General features: G+C 44.4%; 2 protein-coding genes across 5 annotated transcripts in view; one reads left to right on the top strand and one right to left on the bottom strand.

The window, feature by feature from the left end:
- The window catches only part of GREB1L (GREB1 like retinoic acid receptor coactivator), a 363,373-nt gene extending 339,436 nt beyond the window's left edge, over positions 1–23,937 (top strand). For all 4 annotated transcript variants that reach the window (XM_066247406.1, XM_066247405.1, XM_066247408.1 and 1 more), the window contains 10 exons: positions 479–634; positions 935–1,074; positions 3,395–3,556; positions 3,676–3,880; positions 10,086–10,251; positions 11,171–11,398; positions 12,315–12,456; positions 17,477–17,677; positions 19,811–19,949; positions 21,197–23,937. In XM_066247406.1, the coding sequence (XP_066103503.1) occupies positions 479–634; positions 935–1,074; positions 3,395–3,556; positions 3,676–3,880; positions 10,086–10,251; positions 11,171–11,398; positions 12,315–12,456; positions 17,477–17,677; positions 19,811–19,949; positions 21,197–21,360 (1,703 nt within the window). In that variant the 3' untranslated portion in view covers positions 21,361–23,937. The remainder of the gene's footprint in view (positions 1–478; positions 635–934; positions 1,075–3,394; positions 3,557–3,675; positions 3,881–10,085; positions 10,252–11,170; positions 11,399–12,314; positions 12,457–17,476; positions 17,678–19,810; positions 19,950–21,196) is intronic.
- The window catches only part of ESCO1 (establishment of sister chromatid cohesion N-acetyltransferase 1), an 82,410-nt gene continuing 68,160 nt past the window's right edge, over positions 11,668–25,917 (bottom strand). The window contains exon 12 of the mRNA XM_066247416.1: positions 11,668–11,771. Within this exon, the coding sequence (XP_066103513.1) occupies positions 11,747–11,771 (25 nt within the window). The 3' untranslated portion in view covers positions 11,668–11,746. The remainder of the gene's footprint in view (positions 11,772–25,917) is intronic.

Below are 25,917 nucleotides of genomic sequence, written 5' to 3'. Positions count from 1 at the left end.
GTAAAGGAGCCGGCGGGGCTGTAAGCTGAGCACAGGATTTTACAGGCTTCCCCGTGCTTCTGAGGTGGAGCAGACACTGGGAGTCTTGCTCAGCATGTCACTCGAGTCTCGTAGGCTGTCAGTGTCTGAACACCCCACAGTTAAAACTCTAAGAACTTAGATCATCCAAAATTAAACAAGCTTTTAAGGCATTTTCAGGAGCTCGGATGGGAGACCAGTTGATCTCATAGATGTGGGCGTGTGTGGACTGGTTGTGTAGAAGTTGATGCTGGGCCCGGGTAGGGCAGGCGTCCTTGCCAGTGTGGGCATGAAGGGCCAGTTCTGGTGCCCTCCACCTTGTGACATGGCCGCTCATTTTCCAGAAATGCCTTTGTCCGCCCACTCTAGCTTTATGTTCTGTAAAACCTTCTGTCCCTGACACGTGGGAAGGAGGCTGGCCCATCGCCTGCTCTGCACACTTTCCTTCCTCTTGTCCTAGATCAGAGAGAAAGCAGCGAAGTGAGCCAGTCTGAGGGGGAGCCCTGGCCTGACATCGAGAGCTTCAGCAAGATGCCCTTTGACATCAGTGTGCATGATCCCAAGTACAGACTGATGAGCCTGGTCTATACTGACAAGCTGGCGGCGGTCAAACAAGGTCAGTGCAAGCAGAGCCAGGCTCGTCCCCTCTGAAGGTCAAGGGGGCAGAAGGCCTGGGGCAGTTTCATCTTTGAGAGCAGCTTAAGTAATTCTACTCTCTGATCGTCTCTTCTCTTACACACACACACACACACACACACACACACACACACAGATTGCCTTTTAATTTTCATACCTGTCTCTCAGAGTGTAAATTATAGAATCCTTGGAAAAACCCTTTTAAGGGGTTGGAGACTTTCTCCCCAGCATAAGGACTTCATGCATATCATGGGAAGGTTTTCTGCCCCTTTATACACAGAAGCGCTAAAGGAACCCAAAGCTGAAGAGCCCAGGAAACGCGAAACTGTGTCCATGATGCTGACCAAATACGCGGCCTACAACACCTTCCACCACTGCGAGCAGTGCCACCAGTACATGGACTTCACCTCCGCCACCCAGGTGCTGCCCCCGCCTCCCAGCATGGTTATGTAGATGAGGGATGAGAAGTAAGGCTCGCCCTGTCAGGCCCTGGACAAAGGATAGCTTGTTTATGAGGTGGAGCCGCTCATTTGTGAGCAAGAGGCATGAAGTAATGGATTAAAATCACTTTGGACTTTTTGGGATTGCAGGCTGGTGGGGAGGGGGTAGGAGAGGGAAAGAAGGTCAGTTTGAGTGTGTGAAGTCCCTTCATCAAAATGGTTACACGTGGCAGAGAATAGACAATCCTGAAACCCTGGATATTATACTATATCCAACGTTATAGTATATAACCCACTATTTAATATATAGTGAAGCCCCTTTGGGTTGTTGATGAAAATAGTGCTATTATCTAACAAATCCATAGAGTGTGGCCTTTTTGTGTGTGTGTGACAGAGACAGAGAGAGGGACAGATAGGGACAGAGAGACAGGAAGAGAGAGAGATGAGAAGCATCAGTTTTTTGTTGCAGCACCTTAGTTGTTTGTTGTCTGCTTTCTCATATGTGACCAGGGGGCTACAGCAGACCAAGTGGCCCCTTGCTCAAGCCAGTGACTTCTGGCTCAAGCTGGTGAGCTGTGCTCAAACCAGATGAGCCCGCACTCAAGCCAGCGACCTTGGAGTTTCAAACCTGGGTCCTCTGTGTCCCAGTCTGACGCTCTATCCATTGCGCCACCACCTGGTCAGGCCATAGGGTGTGCCCTTTAAGCTGCAAACCCGTTGGCTGATTTGCACTAACCTAGGCACATCCTTAGCATCTGGCATGGGATGGCTGTGACAACTAGGCATTCGGGAGTCAACGTTTGCTGCTTTACTTAGAAAGAACTGAAAGACGAGCACAGAAGGTAAGGTGGTACCTCAGAGTATTCGGCTTGTTTTCTGCCAGAGCAGCTTGAGCACAAGTGGTGGGCAAAGAAGCGAATGGCAGGGGGACCCAGTGCCTGCTGGGGGAGGAGTTCCGTATCTCTTTCCCCCACTTTAATCTCTGGATTTTTATTCCTTGGCTCAGAACACCTAGAACAACTCTTCCATCCTCTACCATGATGGCGAACCTTTTTATAGAAACCGCCCACTTTTGCAGTGCTGGTCAACCTGGTCCCTCCCGCCCACTAGTGGGCGTTCCATCTTTCCTGGTGGGTGGTAGCGGAGCAACCAAACGGCGCTGGGGTGTGCTGTGGGATGTGCCCACACTTTCTCCTGCTCTGAGGACCAGGCCTTCCCCTCTCCACAGGGAGCAGGAAGGGTGCATGCTGCCAAGCAGCGCTGGCCATTCCGCCCTCCGACTATACGTTACCTTTTAGATCCCGATTGCTCACTTGGTGTCACTGAGAACTTCTGGTGTCTCGTTTGAAATCAGTTCACTATGCTTTACAGAATATGGAAAATGAAAGTCCCCTGATCTGTGTAGATCATAGGTTTTTAGAGACTTTCTTTATTGAAAACGCTCTATTGGTACAGGTTCTGTGTGATTATAGTGCTCACTACGTAGGATATTGTTACACTTGTGGGGCAGATTGAACTAGAATTTAAGGGAAGAATTCCAATATTGTTTTTCTATGGAATGTAGCATTTAGGTTAAAATTCTTGGGAAACCGACCTGGATTCTAGTTCCTGCTGAAAATCGATGCTCTCCTTTCATTAAGCTGATAATTGTCTGAATTGTCAAGCAGATAATTCAGCTTTAAGCAGCTGTTTACTGGTGTAGGCTACTGGGAAGCATGCAAATTTCCCGGCGATTTTTAAAAAATAGGTTGGGTTTATGGTTGGCTTCAGTGAGTCTCATGGTTTCTCCTGGAAGCCACACTTCTGGGCTAAATGACTGATCAGACTGCTTCAGCCTCCACAGTAGCCAGGAAAGATGGGGCCACAGAGGCATTTTAATGATGTCGGTCCTAGTGTTGTACTTAGAAAAATGCTATTCATTTGCTGTGACCCACGTGGAAAAGCATTTTCCCACTAGCTCTGGGCACCTTGGGAAAGATTGTATAGCAGCGCTTCCATAGGTGTATTTAACCTCTGTGTAAAACTGAGCAGAAGTTGTTCTAAGAACGCGAGGACTGTAGAGACAGTGCCACGCTGCCCGTGGGAGGCTGTGTGGGGGCTGCAGGCGTGGCCTCCTGTCGGCCGCAGCTACTGAAAGGTACAGTGTTTGCCTTTCTGACCCTGTCCACGTTGCACATACAGCTGTCCTGTGCAGATGTCTGTTCAGGCTGCTTTGCCTCTTAGTAACAACTTTAATAAGTGGCCTGAAAGTTCACAAGCTGTGTGCTTACCTTCCTTCCCTTTCTTCTTTGCAAATGCAGATGTCTGACTCCACCCTTCACGCATTCACATTCTCTTCCTCCATGTTGGGAGAAGAGGTGCAACTCTATTTCATCATTCCCAAATCCAAAGAGAGTCACTTTGTCTTCAGCAAGCAGGGCAAACACCTGGAGAGCATGCGGCTGCCCCTGGTTTCGGACAAGGTGGGTGATAGCGTCTGGACACAAGGACTGACAGGCCTCAGGTACCACATCCGGTTTGCTAAGCTTCTTACATCCCTTTTTTGGTCTCTGGTTTTTGTTTTTGTTTTTTCTTTCGACAGAATTTGAATGCTGTCAAGAGCCCTATTTTCACTCCTTCCAGTGGTCGCCATGAGCATGGACTCCTAAACCTTTTTCACGCCATGGAGGGCACCAGCCACCTGCACCTTCTCGTGGTCAAAGAGTATGAGATGCCACTGTACCGCAAGTGCTGGCCCAACCACATCATGCTGGTGCTCCCCGGCATGTTCAATAATGCTGGCGTGGGTAAGGGCCCCGGGTGGGGTGGGGGACGGGCTGAAAGAGAAACCAACCCCATTCCCTGGGCATGAAACGTTCAGAGGTTCCCCTGCCTCTGCAACGTGACCTGTCCTCCTGACCAAAGGGCTTTTGACTCCTCTTTAAATGTTTATTTTTCCTTTATCTGCAGTTTTGCAGACCTCTTCATTTCTGAGTACTAATAACTAAAAAAGTCACTGGTGGGCTGAGCACTCCGGGAAGAGCTTGAAGTACAGATGTTTCTGGGCTGGGCAGGAACAATGAGAAGAACCGTCTGGGGAGGAGGAGAGGTCATAGTTCATTTCCGTCTGGAGGCAAATGGAGGCATGTTGCTAACCATTTTAAAGGCACATGGCAAGTTTTAGGGGGTTCTGTTCAAACAGGAATTGGAAGCATTATTACTGCCTATAGCAGTCATCTTAAAAGTGCCGGGGAGGGGGGGTGCCTGCAAGAAGTCTTTCCTGCTGTTCCCCATGCTGTTTAAGAGCAGTGGGCTGAGGCTTCCCAGGGGAAGGCACATGGTTGTTGAATGTATGACAGAGCACAGGAGGCCCTGAAGGGATCCAGGACACCTGTATTTCCCTCCCACAGGCAGGAAACCTCCAGCTCGGTCCAGTGGTTTGGAGCAGCGCCATCTGGTCACATCTTGTATTGTAGTTCCCTCCTGCAGGGAATTATTTTTTCTTTTAAGTGAGAGGAGGGAGATAGACAGATTTCTGCATGTGCCCTGACTGGGATGCACCTAGCACCTCATCTAGGGCTAGTGCTTGAATCAACCAAGCTATTTTTAGCACCTGAGGCTGACAGCACTCAGACCACTAAGCATCCTCGGCGCCTGGGGCCATGCTCAAACTAGTTGAGCCACTGGCTATGGGAGAAGAAGAAGGAGAGAAGGGGAAGAGGGAGGGGGAGAGAAGCAGATGGTTACTTCTCCTGTGTGCCCTGACCAGGATTCAAACCTGGGCCAACGCTCTACCACTGAACCAACCAGCCAGGGCCACATCATAGCCCTTAGTCATTTTCCCATCTGCTTCTGTGTGTGTTTGACTTAGTGCAGAGTCTCCGAAGAGCTGAGGACCGAGAGCTGCTGTCTAACACTTTCGAGGGCAGCGATAACATCAAGCCCAGAGCTGGAGTAACCAGCAGATGCGACCTGAGGAGTTCCCCCTCTTCTGCCCTTCCTCTCTCCCTCCCCGGTCTCTCCCTCTGTATGTGCATCTCTCACCTTTCGTCACTTCTTGTTCTTCCCACTCCTTTTCATGTCTTTAAACCTCAGCCTTCATATGGAACTAAAATATTTTTTAAAACTGCTTTATTATTTTGATGCAATTTTCCATGTGTAATAACTTTATACCAAGTGAATTAAAATATTTACATATTTCTGGTCCTTTATCCTCCCCCAAAGCACATATCCCCAAACAAACTAAAATCTTTTTTTCTGTGACTGGGTCCCTCAAATTACCCCCTCCGGTGCCTACTGACCTTTAGATGAAAACGTTTTCTCATCCCAGATCTGCCTGAATTTGTTTAGTGCCAGTTTTGCCATTTTTGCAAATTTGGAGAGAGAGAAGCCAACATATATGCAAATAAAATAAATGCAAATTACATTGTTTTCTATTTTACTTGTGCTAAGAAACATAACATAAATCTTAGCCATTTGTAATTGTACAAATCAGCAGTGTTCAGTATATTCACGTTGTTGTGCAACCGATCTCTAGAACTCTCCATCTGGCAAGACTGAATCTCAGTACCGTTAACTCCGTTTTAAGGCCAAAAAATATTCCGTTGTATGTCTACCCATTTTCGTTACCTCTTCATCCATCCGTGGACACTAGGATTGCTCTCCACCTTTTGGCTACTGTGAACTTGGGTGTACAAATATCATGCCTTTTGGATATACCCAGAAGAGGAATTTGCTGAATCATATTTTAATTCCATTTTTAATTTTTTGAGGAATTAATATACTGTTTTCCATAATCGCTGTACAAGTTTATATTCCTACCAACAGTGCAAAATGGTTCCAGTTTTTCCACCAAGACTTTGATAGTAGCCATCCTAATAGATGTGAGGTGGGTCTTCCTGTGATGTGTTTGCATTTCCCTAATGATTAGTGATACATCTTTTCATGTGCATTTCGGACATTTGTTTATTTTCTTGGGAAAGTCTATTTAAGTGTTTTGCCTACTTTTTTTTTTTTTTTTTTTACAGAGACAGAGAGAGAGTCAGAGAGAGGGATAGATAGGGACAGACAGACAGAAAAAGAGAGAGATGAGAAGCATCAATCATCAGTTTTTCGTTGTGACACCTTAGTTGTTCATTGATTGCTTTCTCATATGTGCCTTGACCGCGGGCCTTCAGCAGACCGAGCAACCTCTTGCTGGAGCCAGCGACCTTGGACTGAAGCTAGTGAGCCATGCTCAAACCAGATGAGCCCATGCTCAAGCTGGCGACCTCGGGGTCTCGAACCTGGGTTCTCCGCATCCCAGTCCAACACTCTATCCACTGTGCCACCTCATGGTCAGGCTGTTTTGCCTACTTTTAAGAAGGTTGATTTTATTGTTGTTTTTTCTGTGTTCTGAACACTAGCCCCTCATCAGACATATGGTCTGTAAATACTTCTCCTGATCGATAGGTTGCCTTTTCACGGTTGTGTCCTTTGCACAAGTTTCAAATTTTTATATAATCGGATTTTTTTTTCCATTACCTGTGCTTTTGGTGTTATATCCAAGAAATGATTGTCAACTCCAATGTCATCAAGCTTTTCCCCGTTTTCTTCAAAGAGTTTTATAGTTTTGGTTTTTGCATTTAGACCTTTAATTTTAATTTTTATTTTTTTACATAGAGTGAGGTGAGGGTCTAACTTCATTCTTTTGCATGTGGATATCCAGTTTTCACAGCTGTGTTTGTTGAAGAAACTTGTTTCCCATTGAATGTTCTTTGTCAAAAACCATTTTACCTAATATAATCAAGAGTTAGTGCTGGGCTCAGTATTTTCACTCCATTTGTCTATATGTGTGTCCTTACGCCACTACCACATTGCTTTGATTACCGTAGCTTTGTAATAAATTTAAATCAGCCATGAGACCTCCAACTTTGGTTCTTTTTCAGGAATGTTTTGGCCAATCTCAAATCTCCCTTGAGATTCCACATGAATTTAAAGATGGACTTTCCTATTTCTGAAAAAAAAAAATTATTGAGGTTTTGATAGTGCTTGCATTGTCTGTAGACTGCTTTGGGTAATATTGACATCTTAACAATTTTATGTCTTCCAATTCATGAACATTTGTGTCTTCCTTCATTTCTTCCTGCAGTGTTCTGTGCTTTTCAGTGTACAAATCTTTTGCCTCCTTGATTAAACATTTATTCCTAATAGTATTATTCTTTTTGATACTATTATAAATGGAGTTGTTTTCTTAATTTCCTTATTAGGCCTGACTGGTGGTGGCGCAGTGGATAGAGCCTTGACCTGGGATGCTGAGGTCCCAGGTTCAAAACCCCAAAGTAGCTGGCTTGAGCACGGGCTCATCCAGCTTGAGCGCAAGGTTGCTGGCTTGAGTGTGGGATCATTGACATGATCCCCTGGTCGCTGGCTTGAGGAAGGGGTCACTGGCTCAACTGGAGTCCCCATCAAGGCACGTATGAGAAGCAACCAATGAACAACTGAAGTGACACAACTATGAGTGATGCTTCTCCTCTTTCTCCTTCCTGCCTCTCTGTCTCTGACTAAAAAAAAATTAGCTTACTCATTAGGTTAACTGACTTTGAGTATTTGTATCTGCTGATGCACTTTATAACTTCTAACAGTTTTTTATGTGTGTGGAAGCTTTACATACAAGATTTTCTACATACAAGATCGTGTTGCCTACCAACAGATACTATTACTTCTTCCTTTACAACTTGGATGCCTTACTGTATTTCCCCATGTATAAGACAATCCCCATGTATAAGATGCACCTTAATTTTGGGGCCCAAAATTTGGAAAAAATTGTATTACATAAATTTATTGAACTCAAGTTTTATTCATCATAAAATTCATACAACTCCTTATAACTGTCAAAACTCCCATCCATTAGCTTGTCCTCATCTGTGTCTGATGATGAATCACTGTGTTCAACAATGAGTGCAAAAACATGTGAAAAAGTGGGAAATACATGTAAAAAATCTATAACCACCTTATAAGACACACCCAGTTTTTAGACCCCAAATTTTTCCCCAAAAAGGTGCGTCTTATACATGGGGAGTGCGGTATATTTCTTCTTGCCTAATTAATTGCTCGGGCTGTGATTTCCAGACCGTGTTCAATGGAAGTGGTAGTGGTGGGCATTTTTGTCTTATTCTCGAACTTAGAGGATTAATCTTTCACCACTAAATATGAGAGCTTTTTATGATCCTTACTATGTTGAGAATGGAAACTACTACATTCATGGTCTTAGAAGGTACATTTTCCTAAACCCTGTTACCCTGCATCTGTTCAAACTGTGTTCCTGATTCCTCCACAGACCTAAGAGCTTTATCAGCCTCTTCATTCCATCTTCCACGTTTTGTCTTCATTTCACGGTGGCCTACTCAAAAGCTTGGCTGATGCCTGGCACTCATCACCTTAATCGCTAACGTTCCTTGAATACTGGATATTTTTTTAATCGCTGGTTAGTCCCTTAAAGCCACGCCAAGAAGCTCTCGGTCTCAGAGCAGCCTCTTCGGAGTCCTGCCCAGGAGCAGCCAGGCTGCAGCCAGTGGCTATGCCACTTACACAAATGCGTGCCCTCAGATGGCTTTAGGAAATTGGTAGCAGCATCTTCTCTGAAGATGATTCTGGAAACTGGCATCCTTTCCCTAAGTCTTTTGTTTGTTTGTTTGTTTGTTTTGTATTTTTCTGAAGCTGGAAACGGGGAGAGACAGACAGACTCCCGCATGCGCCCGAGCGGGATCCACCCGGCACGCCCACCAGGGGGCGACGCTCTGCCCACCAGGGGGCGATGCTCTGCCCCTCCGGGGCGTCACTCTGCCGCGACCAGAGCCACTCTAGTGCCTGGGGCAGAGGCCAAGGAGCCATCCCCAGCGCCCAGGCCATCTTTGCTCCAATGGAGCCTTGGCTGAGGGAGGGGAAGAGAGAGATAGAGAGGAAGGAGGGGGGGTGGAGAAGCAAATGGGCGCTTCTCCTATGTGCCCTGGCCGGGAATCGAGCCCGGGTCCCCCCGCACGCCAGGCCGATGCTCTACCGCTGAGCCAACCGGCCAGGGCTTTTTTTTTTTTTTTTTTTTTTTTTTTCAAGAGGTTATGTGGTAGAGTAAGTAGTAGGAAAGAATGGAGCTAAGCTGTCTAGGTTTGAATCCTGATTCCCCCACTTTCTAACTGTGACACTGAACACCCCTGCCCCCTGCCGTGGCCGCTCCACCTGTGAGAAGTCAGCGATCACATCTACTTCACTGAGCCGCGTGGTGCTCAGGAGAGTGCCTGCTGGGGAGAGTGTGCTAAGAACTCAAGGGACCTTAGCGATTAAGGTGCTTATCGCCAGGCCTCAGCCAAGCTTTTGAGTTGGCCACCGTGACATGAAGACAAAATGTAGATGATGGAATGACGAGGCTGATAAAGCTCTTAGGTCTGTGGAGGAACCAGGAACATAGTTTGAACAGATCCAGGGTAATAGGTTTAGGAAAATGTACCTTCTAATGAATGTAGTAGTTTGCACTCTCAACAGAATGATCACATATGAAAAGCCCACAGGTAACATCAGCTAAACTGGATTCTTCCGGTATTCCTCAATATTCAGTGTAGTTCATGAATCTTCTGTATCATCAAATACATTTCTGGTTTCTGTCCTCTCATCACATGGGCTCAGGTGACTCTCTGGTGATGGGCTCCAGGAATCTACATTTTAAAAAGACTTCCTCTGTTTGGACCGGGATAGCTGGCTGGTTAGAGCGTCATCCCAAAGCACAGCTAGTTTCCACCCCCGGTCAGGGCGCAGGCAGGAACAGCTCAACGCTCCTGTCTCTCTCTCTCTCTCTCTCAAATCAATAAATAAAAACTAAAAACAACCCGACTGCCTCTGTGATTCTTACCTTCACTAATGTGTGCTCTGAACTTTGACCCCCACCTGAAGTGGTCACCATGTGAACAGGCGTGATCCGTCTGTGGGGCTTCGGCCACACCCGAGGGGAGGGTGTGCAGCCGAGGTTATGTTCCCTTCCAGGTGCTGCCAGGTTTCTAATCAAGGAGCTGTCCTATCACAACCTGGAACTGGAAAGGAACCGCCTGGAAGAGCTGGGAATTAAACGCCAGTGCGTCTGGCCGTTCATCGTGGTGATGGATGACTCGTGTGTCCTGTGGAACATTCACAGTGTTCAGGAGCAGACCAGGTAGCGGCACCTTCCACGCAGTTCCCGGGGACTGTGACCCACGCGACTGAGAAGATAGTCTCCTTGGCTGCAGTTGTGCAGGGAAGTAAATAAGAGTCCAGCTTTGCAGAGCAGAGCAGTCAGCCAGGGGACCACTGTCACTAGACAGTTCGTTTTTAATTTAGACTTTCAGTATGGCATTCAATTCCTGGGCATCTCTGCACCATGGCTCTCGCTAGCTATAAAAGTTTGTTGCGAGTATGGTTTATTTAGAAAGTTTACTGGCTTCTAAATCAGGAAACCTGCTTTTTAGCCTCAGCTACGTTATATGGATGAAAAAGGAAAGTTTCTTCACCTGTCCTGATTCTATCACCTATAAAATTATAACTGGGCCAAAATCAGTGGTTCTCCTCCTGGGATAGTGGTGAGGGGTCTACAAATACTAAAACTGGCAAACTCCAACCTAAAATGGCCCCAAAATGTCCAACCCCTCATTGAAACATTGTGCACATAGATCTCTAGGCCCTTCCAGTGCAAACGTTGTGACTTAGTGACCCAGTTTCCACTATGGGTTTGAAGCTGGCAAAGTTCTCAACTATTTCTTTATTTTACTGTAATTACCAGAACTGGGAAGAGTACTTGTATCCTCCTCTCCTCTGGCTCCCAGTCTTTGGTAACTCCCTGCTCTATTCACTTTGAAACGGGCTGGGTTTCTCTCTCCGGGTGAAGAGTGACACGCCCCACCCCCAGAAGGCGGCCTCTGAAAGTTAGGTGTCGGGCAGCACGAAAACGGCCAGATGCCCCATCCATTCCCGGCTGATAGAATGCAAATGAGCTAATTCTTTCTTACAGATATTAGTATCGTATATAGTAGTGCTGACCCTTCATAGGTGACCCTATCTTCAGTAATATTTATTGCTATCTTATATAAATTTCATAGCCAATCCATGGAAGCCGGAGTTTCCAGTAAGAACGTGTCCTTGAAGAGTGTCTTACAGCACATGGAAGCGACACCCAAAATTATCCACTATGCCATCCTGGGAGTGCAGAAATGGAGCAGCAGGCTGGCCTCCCAGGCGCTGCAGGCCCCGTTCTCCAGATGCCACGTGCACGACTTCATTCTGCTCAACATAGACTTGACGCAGAACGTGCAGTATGACTTCAACAGGTAGGTCTGGCCTCCTGGCTGTAAGCGATCCTAAACACTGTTTCTGCCCAGCTCTGGCCTCTTCAATGGTTTTTATTCCTGTTTCCGTCTTTAACTGAAAACTGAGAACCTCTTTTAGTGGACAAGGAGAAAGGGGAATCACAGGCTCCAGAGTGTCCCTTCACCTGCCTTCAAGCTGACCCCAACCCTTAACAGGTGTTACGACATAAAATGCTTTGGAAAGTAATGTTTAGTTATTTAACAAAAATTGTTGAACCAACACCAATCAGTGTGTAGACCCATGAACCCACCGAAGGTTAACTCTTCATTCACTCTCGGAAAGCAGAAAGTAATCACTTTCCCCAAACGTTAGTAAGATCCGGAGACCTGGACCCTGTAGGAGAGAGCGGGAGAGGGGATGAGCGGGCAGGCTCACCTTGGTCGTGATTCCTGCATTAATGATGTCCATGTCCTGGAAACCTGAGATGGCCAAGAGGAGACATGCCAGGGACCATATAGTCCCTCGCATGTAAACACCTAACCCTGTAGCTACTAGAACATTCTGTAGCTATTTCACCTCTTTTAACTTTGTTAGATGCTTCATCCTATTTGAAGACAGGATTTAAAAACGGAGCACCGTGCACTCCTGCCTTGCACGAGTGTCCAGAACGTACACGACAGTTCCATTCGGGACACCTAAGGCCCTGTGGAATGTCCGGGACCAAAGTCACCGCCCCCATCCTTCGTTTAATGACCCTAATACCCAAGTGGGGGTGGGGATGGCGGGCCGGTGCTGAGGGCCAGCTCCACGAGCAGGCAAGCTTGGTTCTGTTTGAGGCCGTCTCTTGACATCTGACACGCAGTTCTCTGTGTGTCGTTATCATGGTTGAGGTGTGAAAGGTAGCCAAACAAACCTGTCGTTATGATTATGATTTAGGTATTTCTGTGAAGATGTTGACTTTAACCTAAGAACACACAGCAGTGGCCTGCTCATCTGCCGCTTTAATAACTTCAGTTTCATGAAGAAACGTGTTCAGGTTGGAGGGCAAAGGGACTTTATCATTAAACCAAAGATCGTGGTAAGTTTGTAAGCTTCATTCTACTGTTGCCATGAAGATGGTTTCTTATTCATGTCGGAGTTACTATGTACTGGCATCAAGCACTTGCCGCTTGATTAGAAAATGAGGTAACCCAGGGAGTCAGTCCTTCCTGCCAGGTTTGTAGTCTGATTTCCCTTCCTGAGGAATCATCTGCAGCCAGACATAAAATTTAAAAATTTAACAAAATTACCTCTTCTTAGTTTTAAGGCTTAACAACTCCATCAAAGATTCAGTTTCAAACTTAACGTCCTGTATTCTTAAATCGGCAAAGTTAACATTTGTACATTCTTTATGTAATACATGGGAAATGTAAATCAATAAGAAGAATAAAAAAGAAAAGAAACTGAAAAAGAAAATAAGAAATGTCAATCAAGATGCTTGTAGCCTGACCCGTGGTGGCGCAGTGGGTAAAGTGTTGACCTGGAATGCTGAGGTCACCGGTTCAAAACCCCGGGCTTGCCTGGTCAAGGTACATATGGGAGTTGATGCTTTCTGCTCCTCCCCCTGTTCTCTCTCTCTGTCTCTCTTTCTCTGTTTCCTCTCTCTAAAATGAATAAATAAAATTTTTAAAAAAGGTTGCAGTCTTCTTAAAAAAAAAAGAAAAAAGATGCTTGTCAAGAAAGTAGCAGGCCCTGGCCGACTGGCTCAGGACAGAGTGTCAGCCAGCATATGGATGTCTCATGTTTGATTCCCAGTCAGGACACACAGGGGAAGCGACTGTGTGATTCTCCCCCCCCCCTTCTCTCTTCTCCCATAGCCAATGGCTAAATTAGCTCGAGTTTCAGGCCCAGGCACTGAGGATGCCTTGGTTGGTCCAAGCGCATCAGCCTTAGGTGCTAAGGATAGCTCAGTACTCGAGCATTGACCCCAGACAGTGTTGCCCAGTGGGTCCCAGTCAGGGTGCATGTGGGAGTCTATCTTTTCTCCTCCCACTTAAAAAAAAAAAAGCCTGACCTGTGGTGGCACAGTGGATAAAGTGTCAACCTGGAAAGCTGAGGTCACCAGTTCGAAACCCTGGGCTTGCTGGTCAAGGCACATATGGGAGTCAATGCTTCCTGCTCCTCACCCCTTCTCTCTCTATTTTTCTCTCTCTCTCCCCTCTCTAAAATGAATAAATAAAATCTTAAAAAAATAAAATAAACTAGCAGCTCAGAGACTTCCAGTCAGGATGGCAGCGTAGGTAAATGCAGTACTCAAATCCTCCCACAAGCAAATAGAAATTACAACTAAACTAGAAAACAACTATCATTCCGAACCACCTGACATCTGGCTGAATGGAAGTCCTACAACTAGGGAATTAAAGAAGCCACACTGAGACTGGTAGGAGAGACAGAGATGCAGAACAGACTGCTTCTGCTGCAGCGGTCCCCACAAAGGAACAAGGGGCTCCAGCCCCACAAGCCCCAGCCCAGGGTTCCAGTGCCAGGAAGAGAAGTCCCTTACCTTCTGACTATAAAAACCAGTGAGGCCTGTGGCTGAGTGAGGAGGGTGGCTGCAGTCCTAGATAGTTGCTCTTAAAGGGCCTGGGCACAGACTTACTGAGACTTATGCCCTCTGAGTTCCAGGCCAGCAACTTGAAAGGAAGCAGGGACATATGGAGAGAAGTGAATTGTCTGGCATCAAGGCAAGAGCAGGGGCAGCTTTCTGCCAGACAGAAGTGTGGACAGCGGCCAGTGTTCCTTTTCTGGGACTGCCTCCCCACAAAGCCAGCAGGCAGCCAGGTCTGATCTCAATGCCTCTCCCATGATTCCCTGAGACCCCCACCCAACCTGCAGGCCCATCCGAGCTGTTTCAGTGGCTTTTCCATTGAACAGTTTGACTTGACTCATGCTTCAGACTTTCCTAAATTCTCTCAAACAAGCAGCATCTGGCGTCAGTGTGCCTGTAGCACTCGCTAAGTGACCCCACGCCTTGGCAGCCGCCAGCCTTGGTTCACAGCTTGGCTTCACCTGGGCACCTCCAAGCCCAGCACAATTAGAAGCCATATGCTATGTAGCTCAGGCCAGGTGGCCCTGGGCAGAACATAGGTGGCAGCTGACTTTGGCCTATACCTCCTGAGAGGTCCCAGAGCCAGTACACACATAGGACTACTTTAGACCACACTGAAGCAACCCAGCAGCCCTCACAAGTGACACACTGAAGGGGCAGACTCAGAGGGCACCAGTGCCCCCCTGAAGTAAGTCCTGCTCCGTGGGGTGGGCCCCTGCACAGCCGATCCTCCACAGTGGTCAGTGGTTGCAGCCAGTCCTTGCAGCCAATCAGCCTGGGGGCAAATCCCTCCCATTGATGTGCCAACAGCAATGAAGGGTCAACTACAAGAGGGAGTGCACAGCCCACATGGGGGTACACACCTGGAGTGCCCAGCTTAGGCTATCAGGGAGGCTGTGCCCCTGGACCCTACAGAACCCCTAAGGAAACCCTACCAAGCCTGGGAGACACAGCAGCTCTAACACCCCGAAGCCAACACAGTGATGCTGCCAGAATGAGGGGACAAGAAACATCCCAGGTGAAAGAACAGAACAGAACTCCAGAAAAAGGACTAAACAGAATGGAGACAAGCAATCGACCACATGAAGAGTTCAAAACACTGATTATAAGGATGCTCAATGATCTGAAGAAGAATTCCAACACAGCCTGACCAAGCAGTGGCTCGGAGTATAGAGCAACAGCCTGGAATGGTGAGGACCCATGTTCAAAACCCCAAGGTCGCTACCTTGAGCATGGGTTTGCTGGCTTCAGCATGGGATCACAGACATGACCCCATGGTCGCTGGCTTGAAGCCCAAGGTCGCTGGCTTGAGCAAGGGGTCACTGGCGCAGTTGGAGCTCCCCAGTCAAGGCACATACAAGCAAGCAATCAATGAACAACTAAAGTGCCACAACTATGAGTTGATGCTTCTCATCTCTCTCCCTTCCTGTCTGTCCCTCTCTCTTTCTCAAAAGAAAAAAAAAAAAAGAACTTCAACAGATATAGGAAACATAAAAACAGAACTAGAAAACAGAGAAAGGAACCACTCAAAAATGAAGAATACATTAACTGAAGTGAAAAATACATTAAAGGAACTCAACAGTGTGGTAGGTGAAGCAGAGGGTCATATCAGGGATTTGGATGACAAGGAAGCATAAAACACCTAAGTAGAACAGCAAAAAGAAAAAAGAATTTAAAAAATGAGGATAGTGTAAGGAACCTCTGGGACAGCTTCAAGAATACCAACATTTACATCATGAAGGTGTCAGAAAGAGGAACAAGCAAAAAACTGAAAACCTTTTTGAACAAATAATGACGGGAATACTTCCCTAACCTGATGAAAGAAAAAGACATACAAATCTAGGAAGCACAGAATCTAAAACAAGGTGAACCCAAAGAGGCCCATACCAATAAGCAAAATGCAAAAGGTTAAAGACAAAAAAATCTTTATTGATTTGTTGTTCCACTTATGTATTTATTGACTCTTGTATATGCCCTGATGGAAACTGAACCCACAATTGGTGTATGGGTTCAGGACAATGCTCTAACCAACCGAGCTACCTGGCCAGGGCCCAAAGAGGAAATCTTAAAAGCAAAGAGAAAACCCATAAGACCATCAGCTGATTGATCGCTCAACAGAAACTTTGCAGGCCAGAAGGGACAGGCAAGAAATGCTCAAAGTGATGAAAAGCCAGGACCTACAGGACCTACAACCAAGATTACTCTATCCAGCAAGGCTATCCATTAAAAAGCAAAGGACAGATAAAGAGCTTCAAGACAAGAAAAAGCTAAAGGAGTTCATCACCACCAAACCAGTATTACATGTAATGTTCAAGGATCTTAAGATGAAGAAAAAGAAGATAAAAAATATAAGATGGCAATAAATACATATCAACAATGGAACCTAAAAAACAAAATAAATGAACAAGCAGAACAGAAACAGACTCATAGATAGAGAACCGGTGAAAAAGGTGAGAGGATTAAGTGCAGATTGGTAGTTACAGAATAGTCATGAGGATGTTAAGTACAGCACAGGGAATACAGTCAATACTATTCTAGTAACATGTATATAGTGTCATGTGTGTGTGAGATTTATCGGGATGATCACTTAGTAAGTTACATAATGTCTAATCGCAGGTTTACACCTGAATCTAATATTGTATGTCAACTGTAATTGAAAATTTAAAATTTATTTTAAAAAAGTAACAGATCGAGCCTGACCAGGCGGTGGCGCAGTGGATAGAGCGTCGGACTGGGATGCAGAGGACCCAGGTTCGAGACCCCGAGGTCGCCAGCTTGAGCGCGGGCTCATCTGGTTTGAGCAAAAGCCCACTAGCTTGAACCTAAGGTCGCTGGCTCCAGCAGGGGTTACTCGGTCTGCTGAAGGCCCGCGGTCAAGGCACATATGAGAAAGCAATCAATGAACGACTAAGCTGGTGCGACGCACAATGAAAAAAAAAACTAATGATTGATGCTTCTCATCTCTCTCCGTTCCTGTCTGTCCCTGTCTATCCCTTTCTCTGGCTCACTCTCTGTCTCTGTAAGAAATAAATAAATAGAATTTAAAAAAAAAGTAACAGATCGAGACCTGTTAAGGGTATAAATTCCATGGGCCTATCCTTTTCTACTTGAGATTTAGTAGTACGTAATCATTTATAACATATGGGATCCACAGTGGAGCTTAGGAACGTTTGCTTTTCGTTTTTCTGGTCGTGTTGGATGGGATTTATCCTATCCACATCTAGAGCACTATACAAGGCCTCTTAGCAGTCCTCGCAACGTATTTGCCAAGTGCAGTAACTTCCAGAGAAGCCTACTTTTCCATTGTCTCCTCCTCTTGCTGTGTGCAAATTGTTAGATCCGACAGTACCGCTCTGTACTAAGTGGAAAAGCTGTAATCTAGCTGAATGACAGACTTACAAGTCACTGTTGTACTATGATTTGGGGTCTGTTGGGGGAAACGCAGTGTTTCCTTGCCTGTTTCACCCAGTGATGGACACATTTCCCATGATCATCTCGGCTCTGATTTCAGGTGTCAGAGAGCTTAGCGCCCATCTCGCCCCTTCAGTACGTCTGTGCTCCTGACAGTGAACACACGTTACTGGCAGCCCCTGCGCAGTTTCTCCTGGAGAAGTTCCTTCAGCACGCCTCCTACAAACTCTTCCCCAAAGCCATCCGTAACTTCAGGAGTCCTGTGTTAGCTGTTGACTGCTACCTTAACATCGGACCCGAGGTAAAGGGGGCGTGGGCTAGTATGGTGCCTCCCCCGCTCCGCCCATTTTTTCCCCATTTTAGCTCCCATTTGAAAGCTCACATGGAGACCCAAAGAGCCTACGACAGACTGTATGCAGAGGCTCACACAAGAGGCAGTAACTGACCTTCCCCATACCTGTTTCATTGCTCCAGTCACCCAGTGAACACACCAAGCCGAGCTCGGTCAGCCTCGCTGAGAGGCCGCGCTGGGCTGGGCGGAGCAGCTGCTTGCTCCCTCTTTTCATTCCATGTACCAGGCGCTAGCCTAACCACGTGATGTTTCTCCCCAAGAGATGTTTCTCCCCAAGACCGTGAGCTACGCCTCAGCCACTGTTTTAGGCATATGAGAAGAGTTCAATGATTCCTTAACAATTTAGGTATCAAGGAAGACCTTTATAGCATCATTTCCACTCCTGGACTTATTTCTTTTTCATGATTTCCTTATTTTTCATTCTTTCTCCTCTCTGTCTCAAGTTCTCCTATTAATTTTAGTTTTTTTTTAAATTTGCAACTTTTGTACCATTAGGTTCTACCCACTGATAGCCTTCAGGACTTTAAGGGCTTCTGCCATTAAACTTTCCCTTAAGATTAGCATTGTTTTTAAATATCCTATTTTATTCTCTTCAGTAACATATCCTCCCTCTAAAGAATTGAAAGGAAAGGTATAAGTTAGAAAACAAAGTCACGTGCAACGGGAGCAGCAACATTTTGGTACTAGTTCCTTCTCAGCTGTTTTCTTTGCATATATTGCCAAACAACGTCTTAAAGACTAAAACTCAACCGTATTTAATCTTGGAAACTGATTTTTAAAATCTAACACTGTAAAACATTTTATATTCTCAAAGTCGACTAGAAAAAGCAGCTTTTAAGAAGTAGAAGAAACCTTACATTATTTCAGCAGATGTAGCAATGCCTTCCATGTTATCTGTGGCAGTTACAATACTTGTCCAGGTCTTGCGATTCCTCCAGCCCAGGGTCCGGAGCTCGAGGTGCTGGACAAGAGAATCTCCATACCAGTACTAGTCAGAGCAGCAACCCCCACTGAACACCTGCTCAGTGTTAATATATATTAATTCACAAAATACCGTGAGCCAGGTCCTGCCATCATCTCTACAGAGAAGGAAGCTGGGGTATGGCGCCATGGAGGAGTCTGCTCAGTCGTACAGCTACTGAACACAGGAGTCAGTGTTGGAACCAAGCGGCCAGCCCACACTTGAAGTCATTCCATTGTTCTCAAGATCTCCCAACTACCTTATTCACTTACCTGTAATTTCTGTGAAGTTATCTTCTGTACAGGAAAGCCATATAGAGCTAAAAACTTATTTTTAAATTTACGCAGTTTTTTTTTCCTACACATTTTTTAAAAAGTTTTTATTGAATTTATTGGGGTGACAATGGTTAACAAAATGATACAGGTTTCAGGTGCACAATTCCACAACTCATCATCTGTGTACACTGTACTGTGTGTTCACTCCCGAGTCAAGTCTCCATCCGTCACCACTTCCTTCCTGCCCCCCACCTCCCCGCCCCACCCTCTAGCCATGACACTGCCCCCCACCTCCCCGCCCCGCCCTCTAGCCATGGCACTGTCCTCTGTGCCATGAGTTTCTTCTTTTTTTTTGCTCAATCTCTCCAACTCCCCGCCCTGTAGAGCTTGAATCCCTGTCAGCCTCTAGAGTTAAAAATTTTAATTCCTACAGTTTGAAGCTTCTAATTGAAAATTTAAGTCTATATGAAAAGCTGATCAAAATCTTTTATTTGCATTAATAAGGTCATGTAAACAGTGAATCTTTCTTCAGTATGCCTTTTTGTGAAGGTGGGTTTCCTTAATTTTATAAACACTCTTAAATAGAGGGACTTATTTTGTTTGCTAATTCTTTCATAGCCATCCTTTATTATGAGAAATAACAAGAGCAGCTTTAAATAGGTCAAAACTTGGCATACTGAATAGAGGTGCAAAACTTAAATAACCAACCTATTTTTCAGTAAAAAATTTACCTCCTTTACCTTTCCCTGAAATAGCTAAAAAAGAAGACACTGACTTGTTCAGCTAACGTGCAGACATACTGCTTGCTTTTGAAATGCCCATGCTGCTTCCGCTTGACTATTCCAGGTGGCCATATGCTACATCAGCTCCAGACCCCACTCCAGCAATGTCAACTGTGAAGGGGTGTTTTTCAGTGGACTCCTCTTGTACCTCTGTGACTCTTTTGTAGGTGCTGATCTTCTTAAGAAATTTAAGTTTCTAAAAGGTAAATCAAATTTAATATTTTGCTTGTGAATGCTATTGGTTATTGGTTCCCACTGGACAATATACAGAGGTAAAAGATATATTTTTAAAGGCACTTTCAGGCTTTTTTTTTTTAAGTGAGAAGCAGGGAGGCAGAGAGACAGACTCCCGCATGTATCCGACCGAAATCCACCCGGCAAGCCCACTACGGGGTGATGCTCTGTTGCAACCAGAGCCATTCTAGCACCTGAGGCAGAGGCCATGGAGCCATCCTCAGTGCCTGGGCCAATTTTGTTCCAATGGAGCCCCGGCTGCAGGAGGGGAAGAGAGAGAGACAAAGGAGAAGGGGAGGGGTGGAGAAGCAGATGGTCGTTTCTCCTGTGTGCCCTGGGTGGGACTGAAACTGGGACTTGCACACGCCAGGCCAATGCTCTACTACTAAGTCAACTGCCCAAGGCCAGGCATATTTTTTCCAGTAAATTGAGTATCTTTAAGTGAGGAATGAAGTCATTAATATACTAAGACTGAATGTGGATGAATAGCCAGATTTGTGACATTAAGCGTTTTTACCCCTATTAATTTTAGGAAGGAATCAATGAAAGAGAAATGTTTCTCATATAATCTAGTTTTAATAAAAATCAGGGTACTGAGTGATGCCATATATGCACTACACAAAGAGATTTGTTTAAGAATAAGCTATCAATTAGACATCCTGAATAATCCTAACAAGATGACCTCTGAGGTCAGTGAAAAATGTATGGTTCAGAATGCTACTCTTTTTATGTGTGGGTGACACTGATACACACACACACAAATAAAAAACCAAAAACACATCTGGAGCCGTGGAGTGAGGGGATGCCTTGCAGGGGACATTGGCAATATCTGGAGACATTTAGGTCGTCACACTGCTGCTGCTGGCAATCTAGTGGGTAGAAGCCAAGAATGCTGGTGAACAGCCTGCGAGAACAGTCCTCTAGTGCGAGGCTGAGAGCCCCAACTTCAGAGAAGCCCCGTGAGAAACACTGCAGCACTGATTTTAACACTGGTTACCACAGGGAGGGTGTGATTGGGAGTTACACTCTTTTAAATTTTGACTCTAATACTAATTCAAAATAATGCAATTAAAAAGAACATTTCTGATAGTATTATTACCTAATAGTATGTTGGTTCTCAGAGGTGTTAGCTAAGGGGATATAGTCATAGAGGTGGTACAGTTCTTTATCACTTCAATGCCTGAGCCTAAAACTCACTTCTGCTTTCTTCTTGAAGGTGCTACCCTGTGTGTCATCTGCCAAGATAGAAGCTCCTTACGCCAAACAATCGTCCGCTTAGAACTGGAGGACGAGTGGCAGTTCCGCCTCCGGGATGAGTTCCAAACAGCTAACAGCAGTGAAGACAAGCCCCTCTTCTTTCTTACTGGACGTCACGCATGAGCTTTCGAAGAGACCAAAAATAGCAAAGGGGTGCCTTGGTGGGGTGGGGCAAAAATAATTATTTGGTTGTTTGTTTGTTTTTTCCTTTAAAGTACAATCACTGTGGAGCAAAGTGCAACATATTTGTTCTCCAAAGAACATCCCAAATCTGACCCAGGTCTTCGGGCATCACTCTCTTTCACTTCCATTTCAGGACCTTACATTCAGGTTAATTCCACCCTAGGCAGTTATGCAATGTAGGTCACAGTCTGCCCCGGAGCCTGAGGAAGATCCACTTTGGAGAATGAAGGGAGTTTGCATTGTTTTTCTACTACACTGTTAGGGGGAAGCTGACTCTCAGCATTAGCTAGCCGGAATGTGTTACATGAGACACCACCGGTGAGGAACTAATTGGAGATTAACGTTGAGGCCTGAACCCTCAGTTTCTCTTCAGATCTGTACTTCGGTACAGTATTACTCAGGGGTCTGAAATGATAGAATGTAGAAGATATTTGTATTTAAAAAAAAAAAAAGTAGCTTTGTCTTTCTCTGTGCAGTGTTAGTTTAAGATTTATAATCTTATATGTATTGAAACTTTTGGCAAAATTTCCACAGGAGTTAAAAGTTTACTATTTAAACTGAACAAACAAATCAGTAAATGCAGAGTAGGAATCGTGTGTATATAACAGCTTCTCCTTGCGTAAATTCCTGTTTGCTTTTTCCACTCTTGAACAATGTTCCCAGTCTCTAAGCACACCAAGTCTATGAGAATGTGCAGCAGTGATCAATCTTGCACAGGGAGAACCTGATTCAGTAGTTGAGCAAATAAGAAGCTTTTGGCAGTTACCCCATACCCACCCTATTTGGTTGGAATTAAGCAGCTGGCACCAGCAAAGGTAAATGTCAGGTTGAGGTTCTGTGTGGAATGGAACTGGTTTGTCTCCTTTCAGGGACTCAAGCAAAGCTTCCTTTAAAAGATACACTCAATGAATATCTTAGTGGCTTTATACTGACAGCAACATAGAAATGGCTGAAATGGGCCAGGAGCCAGAGACAGAACGTTTTTACTTAATCCTACCAAGGATTCTTTTGTAAGGAATCAGGAAGAGTCCACTAAAAAGTCTTTGACTCATTCAAGTCAGCAAGGGGTGTTTGTTCAGTATCAATAGTAGAAGGCACAAGTTTCTATAAATCTCTTACATTTTTAAATCAAAAACAGATTTTTAGAAAATGTCCTAGAAGAAACTAAGGCTATTAGATGTTTAATCTTAAATTACTCCAGTTCTCATCACACAATTTCTTGACATTTTTCTCATTAACCTATACATACCATTTTACCCCCACTTAAAATGGCCATTTGTACTTGAATTGATATCTTATTTGTGGCCTCAAACTACTGAGGGGATCTACTGACCCTGCATTTACTTAGAATAGTGTTAGCCAGTTTTATTAGCTTGTGATAACAAGGAGTTTACAGCTAGTGTGAAGATGTAATGTACTAATCTGAAAATGGTTTGCAGATCTTTTGGTTTTAATATAGCTACTTATGATGCTTTAAATATATTTTGAATGAAAAATTCTTTTAAATCCCATTTTAATTGTCTTTCAAAGAAGATCTGCCTTATATATGCTTTAAAACTACTCAATTTTAGTACAGCAGAATTTCCGGCAGAGGTACGTTTTGAAGCAGGCTGACTTAGATATGAATGTATTTCACTTGTTCCTGCTTGGTTGCAAGGGCCTAATGTAAAGGATATCAAGAAACCCACAGTTTATGCAATATTCCAATAATATATTCTATATAGGGCAAATAAAATACTTGAAGTAATTCTAAAACAGTTGTACCTGGGGCAGATGGCCTCTCAGGGTTTCTTCTGGCTTTATGGCTACATGGTCTGAAGAATACTTTTTAAAGTAGTTACTTTAGATGCAGGTACTCCATATTAGTTAGGGCTGCACTCTGAAAAATTAAATGATTATAATCTCTTAAATGCTATTTAACCCCGTGGAAGAGAAATACCAGAATAAAGCCAAAAGACCATCACCCCAATGATAGACAATTCCAGTCGGCCTGCCTATTCTTTACAATGCCTATCTTACTCAAGTCTGGATCTTTTAAAATCACCTTCATTAGTATAATTCCTTAGAGAATGTTAGGTCCTTCTCCTTTAAGGATGAAATTGCACAAGCACAGGACACCATGATTTGTTAATACATACCTTGGTGTGTTCAGCGTCGAGCCTTGCCATTCCGTAGAACATTGTGGTATGAATGTGTTCTCTAGGCCTCCGTAATTATTAATCTATAGACCTGTTAAACCTTGCCATGTATGACAGTTCACACAGGTTAATACTGAATGCAAACTAAAATTAGAATAATTGTTGTATTCAATTTTTGGGGCTGTAATTTATGCAATTGCTTTTGGTGATTTTTTTTTTTTAGAAAAGGAGGCACCTGTGTTAATTTTGTTACTGTAAAATTTTCTTAACCAAAACTTGGTGAATTTCACTAGTCAGTCTACCTCACATTTTTTTTATGAGTCTAAATTGTCTAAAGTTGTGTCTATTGTCCTTCCATTTAATTTGGTGAAATGTATTAAAATTCTCTCACACCCAAAATTAGTAAGTTTGTCTTCTTTAAACTAATTTTCTAGTATATTCACAAATGGAATGAGCTCACTGACTCTGACACTGTCCGAGAAAGGCTGAAGACCCCAAATCACAGGTTGGATGACTCTAAGATTCAACTACCCTGGCATAACAGTCCATGAAAATGCTAAATAAGTCTTGGATGAGTGAAAATCTGTAGCCTGTACAAAGACACGCGTGGTATCTACACACCATGCCCGTTTGCAGAGTTCCATGTAATCATGACAGATCGAGAAATGATTATGAAAGAGATGTTAGAAATAGTTATTGTACACATATCCCCAATCTTTTATTTTACAGATGCAACTGAACTCACATTGCTTCTTAGAAGTAGAACTTTGAGTTGTGAGAACTGTGTAGTGTTACATAAGGTGTTAACCTCCAATTTAGTTCTAAACTGTAATTTTACCAACTTTTGAGAATAACTGTTATTCCAGGAAAATGCCTTTCAAGTTTTATTCCATGAAGAGTGCTAAAATAATAGACTTTGATATAGAACCATGAAAACACTCTCCTAGGCCAAAGGCCCCTGTTACCTCAGGAGGGGCGATATATATTTCTAAGTATGCTGACGAATTCAGGAGCAGGTAGAAACTGCCAGTGTTCCACTGCATATTCCAAAGCAACTGCCTTGGAAAGACCGAAAGCTGTGAAACTATCGTGCCCTCGTATTCAGCTCCCTAAACCCTGAACAACATCCAGGAGACAAATATTCCCCAGAACTCTTGTTAATCATAGAAACCAGCCCTTAAACTTCCTCTGGGTCTAAGAGAATACTGCTGTTAACACTGAAACCCTAACTTCATTGAAAAAAAAAAAACCACCACTAAAGGTAATTCCAGGAAGGGTCTCTGAGGCCAAAGAACAAGCCACTCACAATATATTCCTTGCGTTCTCAACTGTCAAATATTTAACTAAGGAAAGCATCTACTTCAGTGACTAGGACTAAGGACTAAGTTATGTAAGGGAAAAAAAGCAACAACAAAAAATTTTATGACCACATCTTTGCTCTGTAAATAATCCAACAAATTTCTTTTTTACTACAGGGGGCGGGGGTTTTCGTTTTTTTTTACAGGGACAGAGAGAGGCAGAGAGAAGGGTAGACAGGGACAGACAGACAGAACAGAGTGAGATGAGAAGCATCAATCATTAGTTTTTCCTTGCGACACCTTAGTTGTTCATTGATTGCTTTCTCATATGTGCCTTGACCATGGGCCTTCAGCAGACCGAGTAACCCCTTGCTCGAGCCTGCGACCTTGGGTCCAAGCTGGTGAGCTTTTGCTCAAGCCAGATGAGCCCGCGCTCAAGCTGGCGACCTCGGGGTCTCAAACCTGGGTCCTCCGCATCCCAGTCCGTCACTCTATCCACTGCGCCACCACCTGGTCAGGCGAGGGGTTGTTATAAGACAGAATCTCCCTATTTTCTGCCAGAAGGCTCAAGAGTCATGAGACAGGTAGAAGACTGCATGTAGTAACTACCACAGAAATTAACTCAGCAATCTTAACCCCTGGGTAAATTATGGCTAAGCAGGAATATGGTTGTGTTCCTATTCACATGCCCTACCTGGGAAGCCATGCAAAGTCTGCAAGAATAATTAAAATATCACTGCATGTCTACTGTACCTACTGTCCTTATGATAGGTATGCAGATACACCAAGTTCACTATTTTATATTATGAACTGGTAAAACAGTAATTTTCACAATTCACACAAAATCATTGAATGTCTATGCAGACAAGACCGTACCCCATATAAAATCTCATGGTTCCTCTCTATACTTGTGGTTCCTATGTCTTTATACTAGACATTTTTATAATGAACCAACAACTATTCAAAGGTAGCTGACAAAATTTAAAGGAACCTTTATATAACCAACAATTCTAGAATCAACTCTTTTGAAGTTTGACTGTGGCCGTTAGTGCATATTCACC

Source organism: Saccopteryx bilineata, chromosome 11 (assembly GCF_036850765.1).
Source record: "Saccopteryx bilineata isolate mSacBil1 chromosome 11, mSacBil1_pri_phased_curated, whole genome shotgun sequence".
In the NCBI taxonomy this organism is placed as follows: domain Eukaryota; kingdom Metazoa; phylum Chordata; class Mammalia; order Chiroptera; family Emballonuridae; genus Saccopteryx; species Saccopteryx bilineata.
The sequence above is the reverse complement of the archived record's forward strand: the minus strand, read 5'-3'. Positions and strand labels throughout refer to the sequence as shown.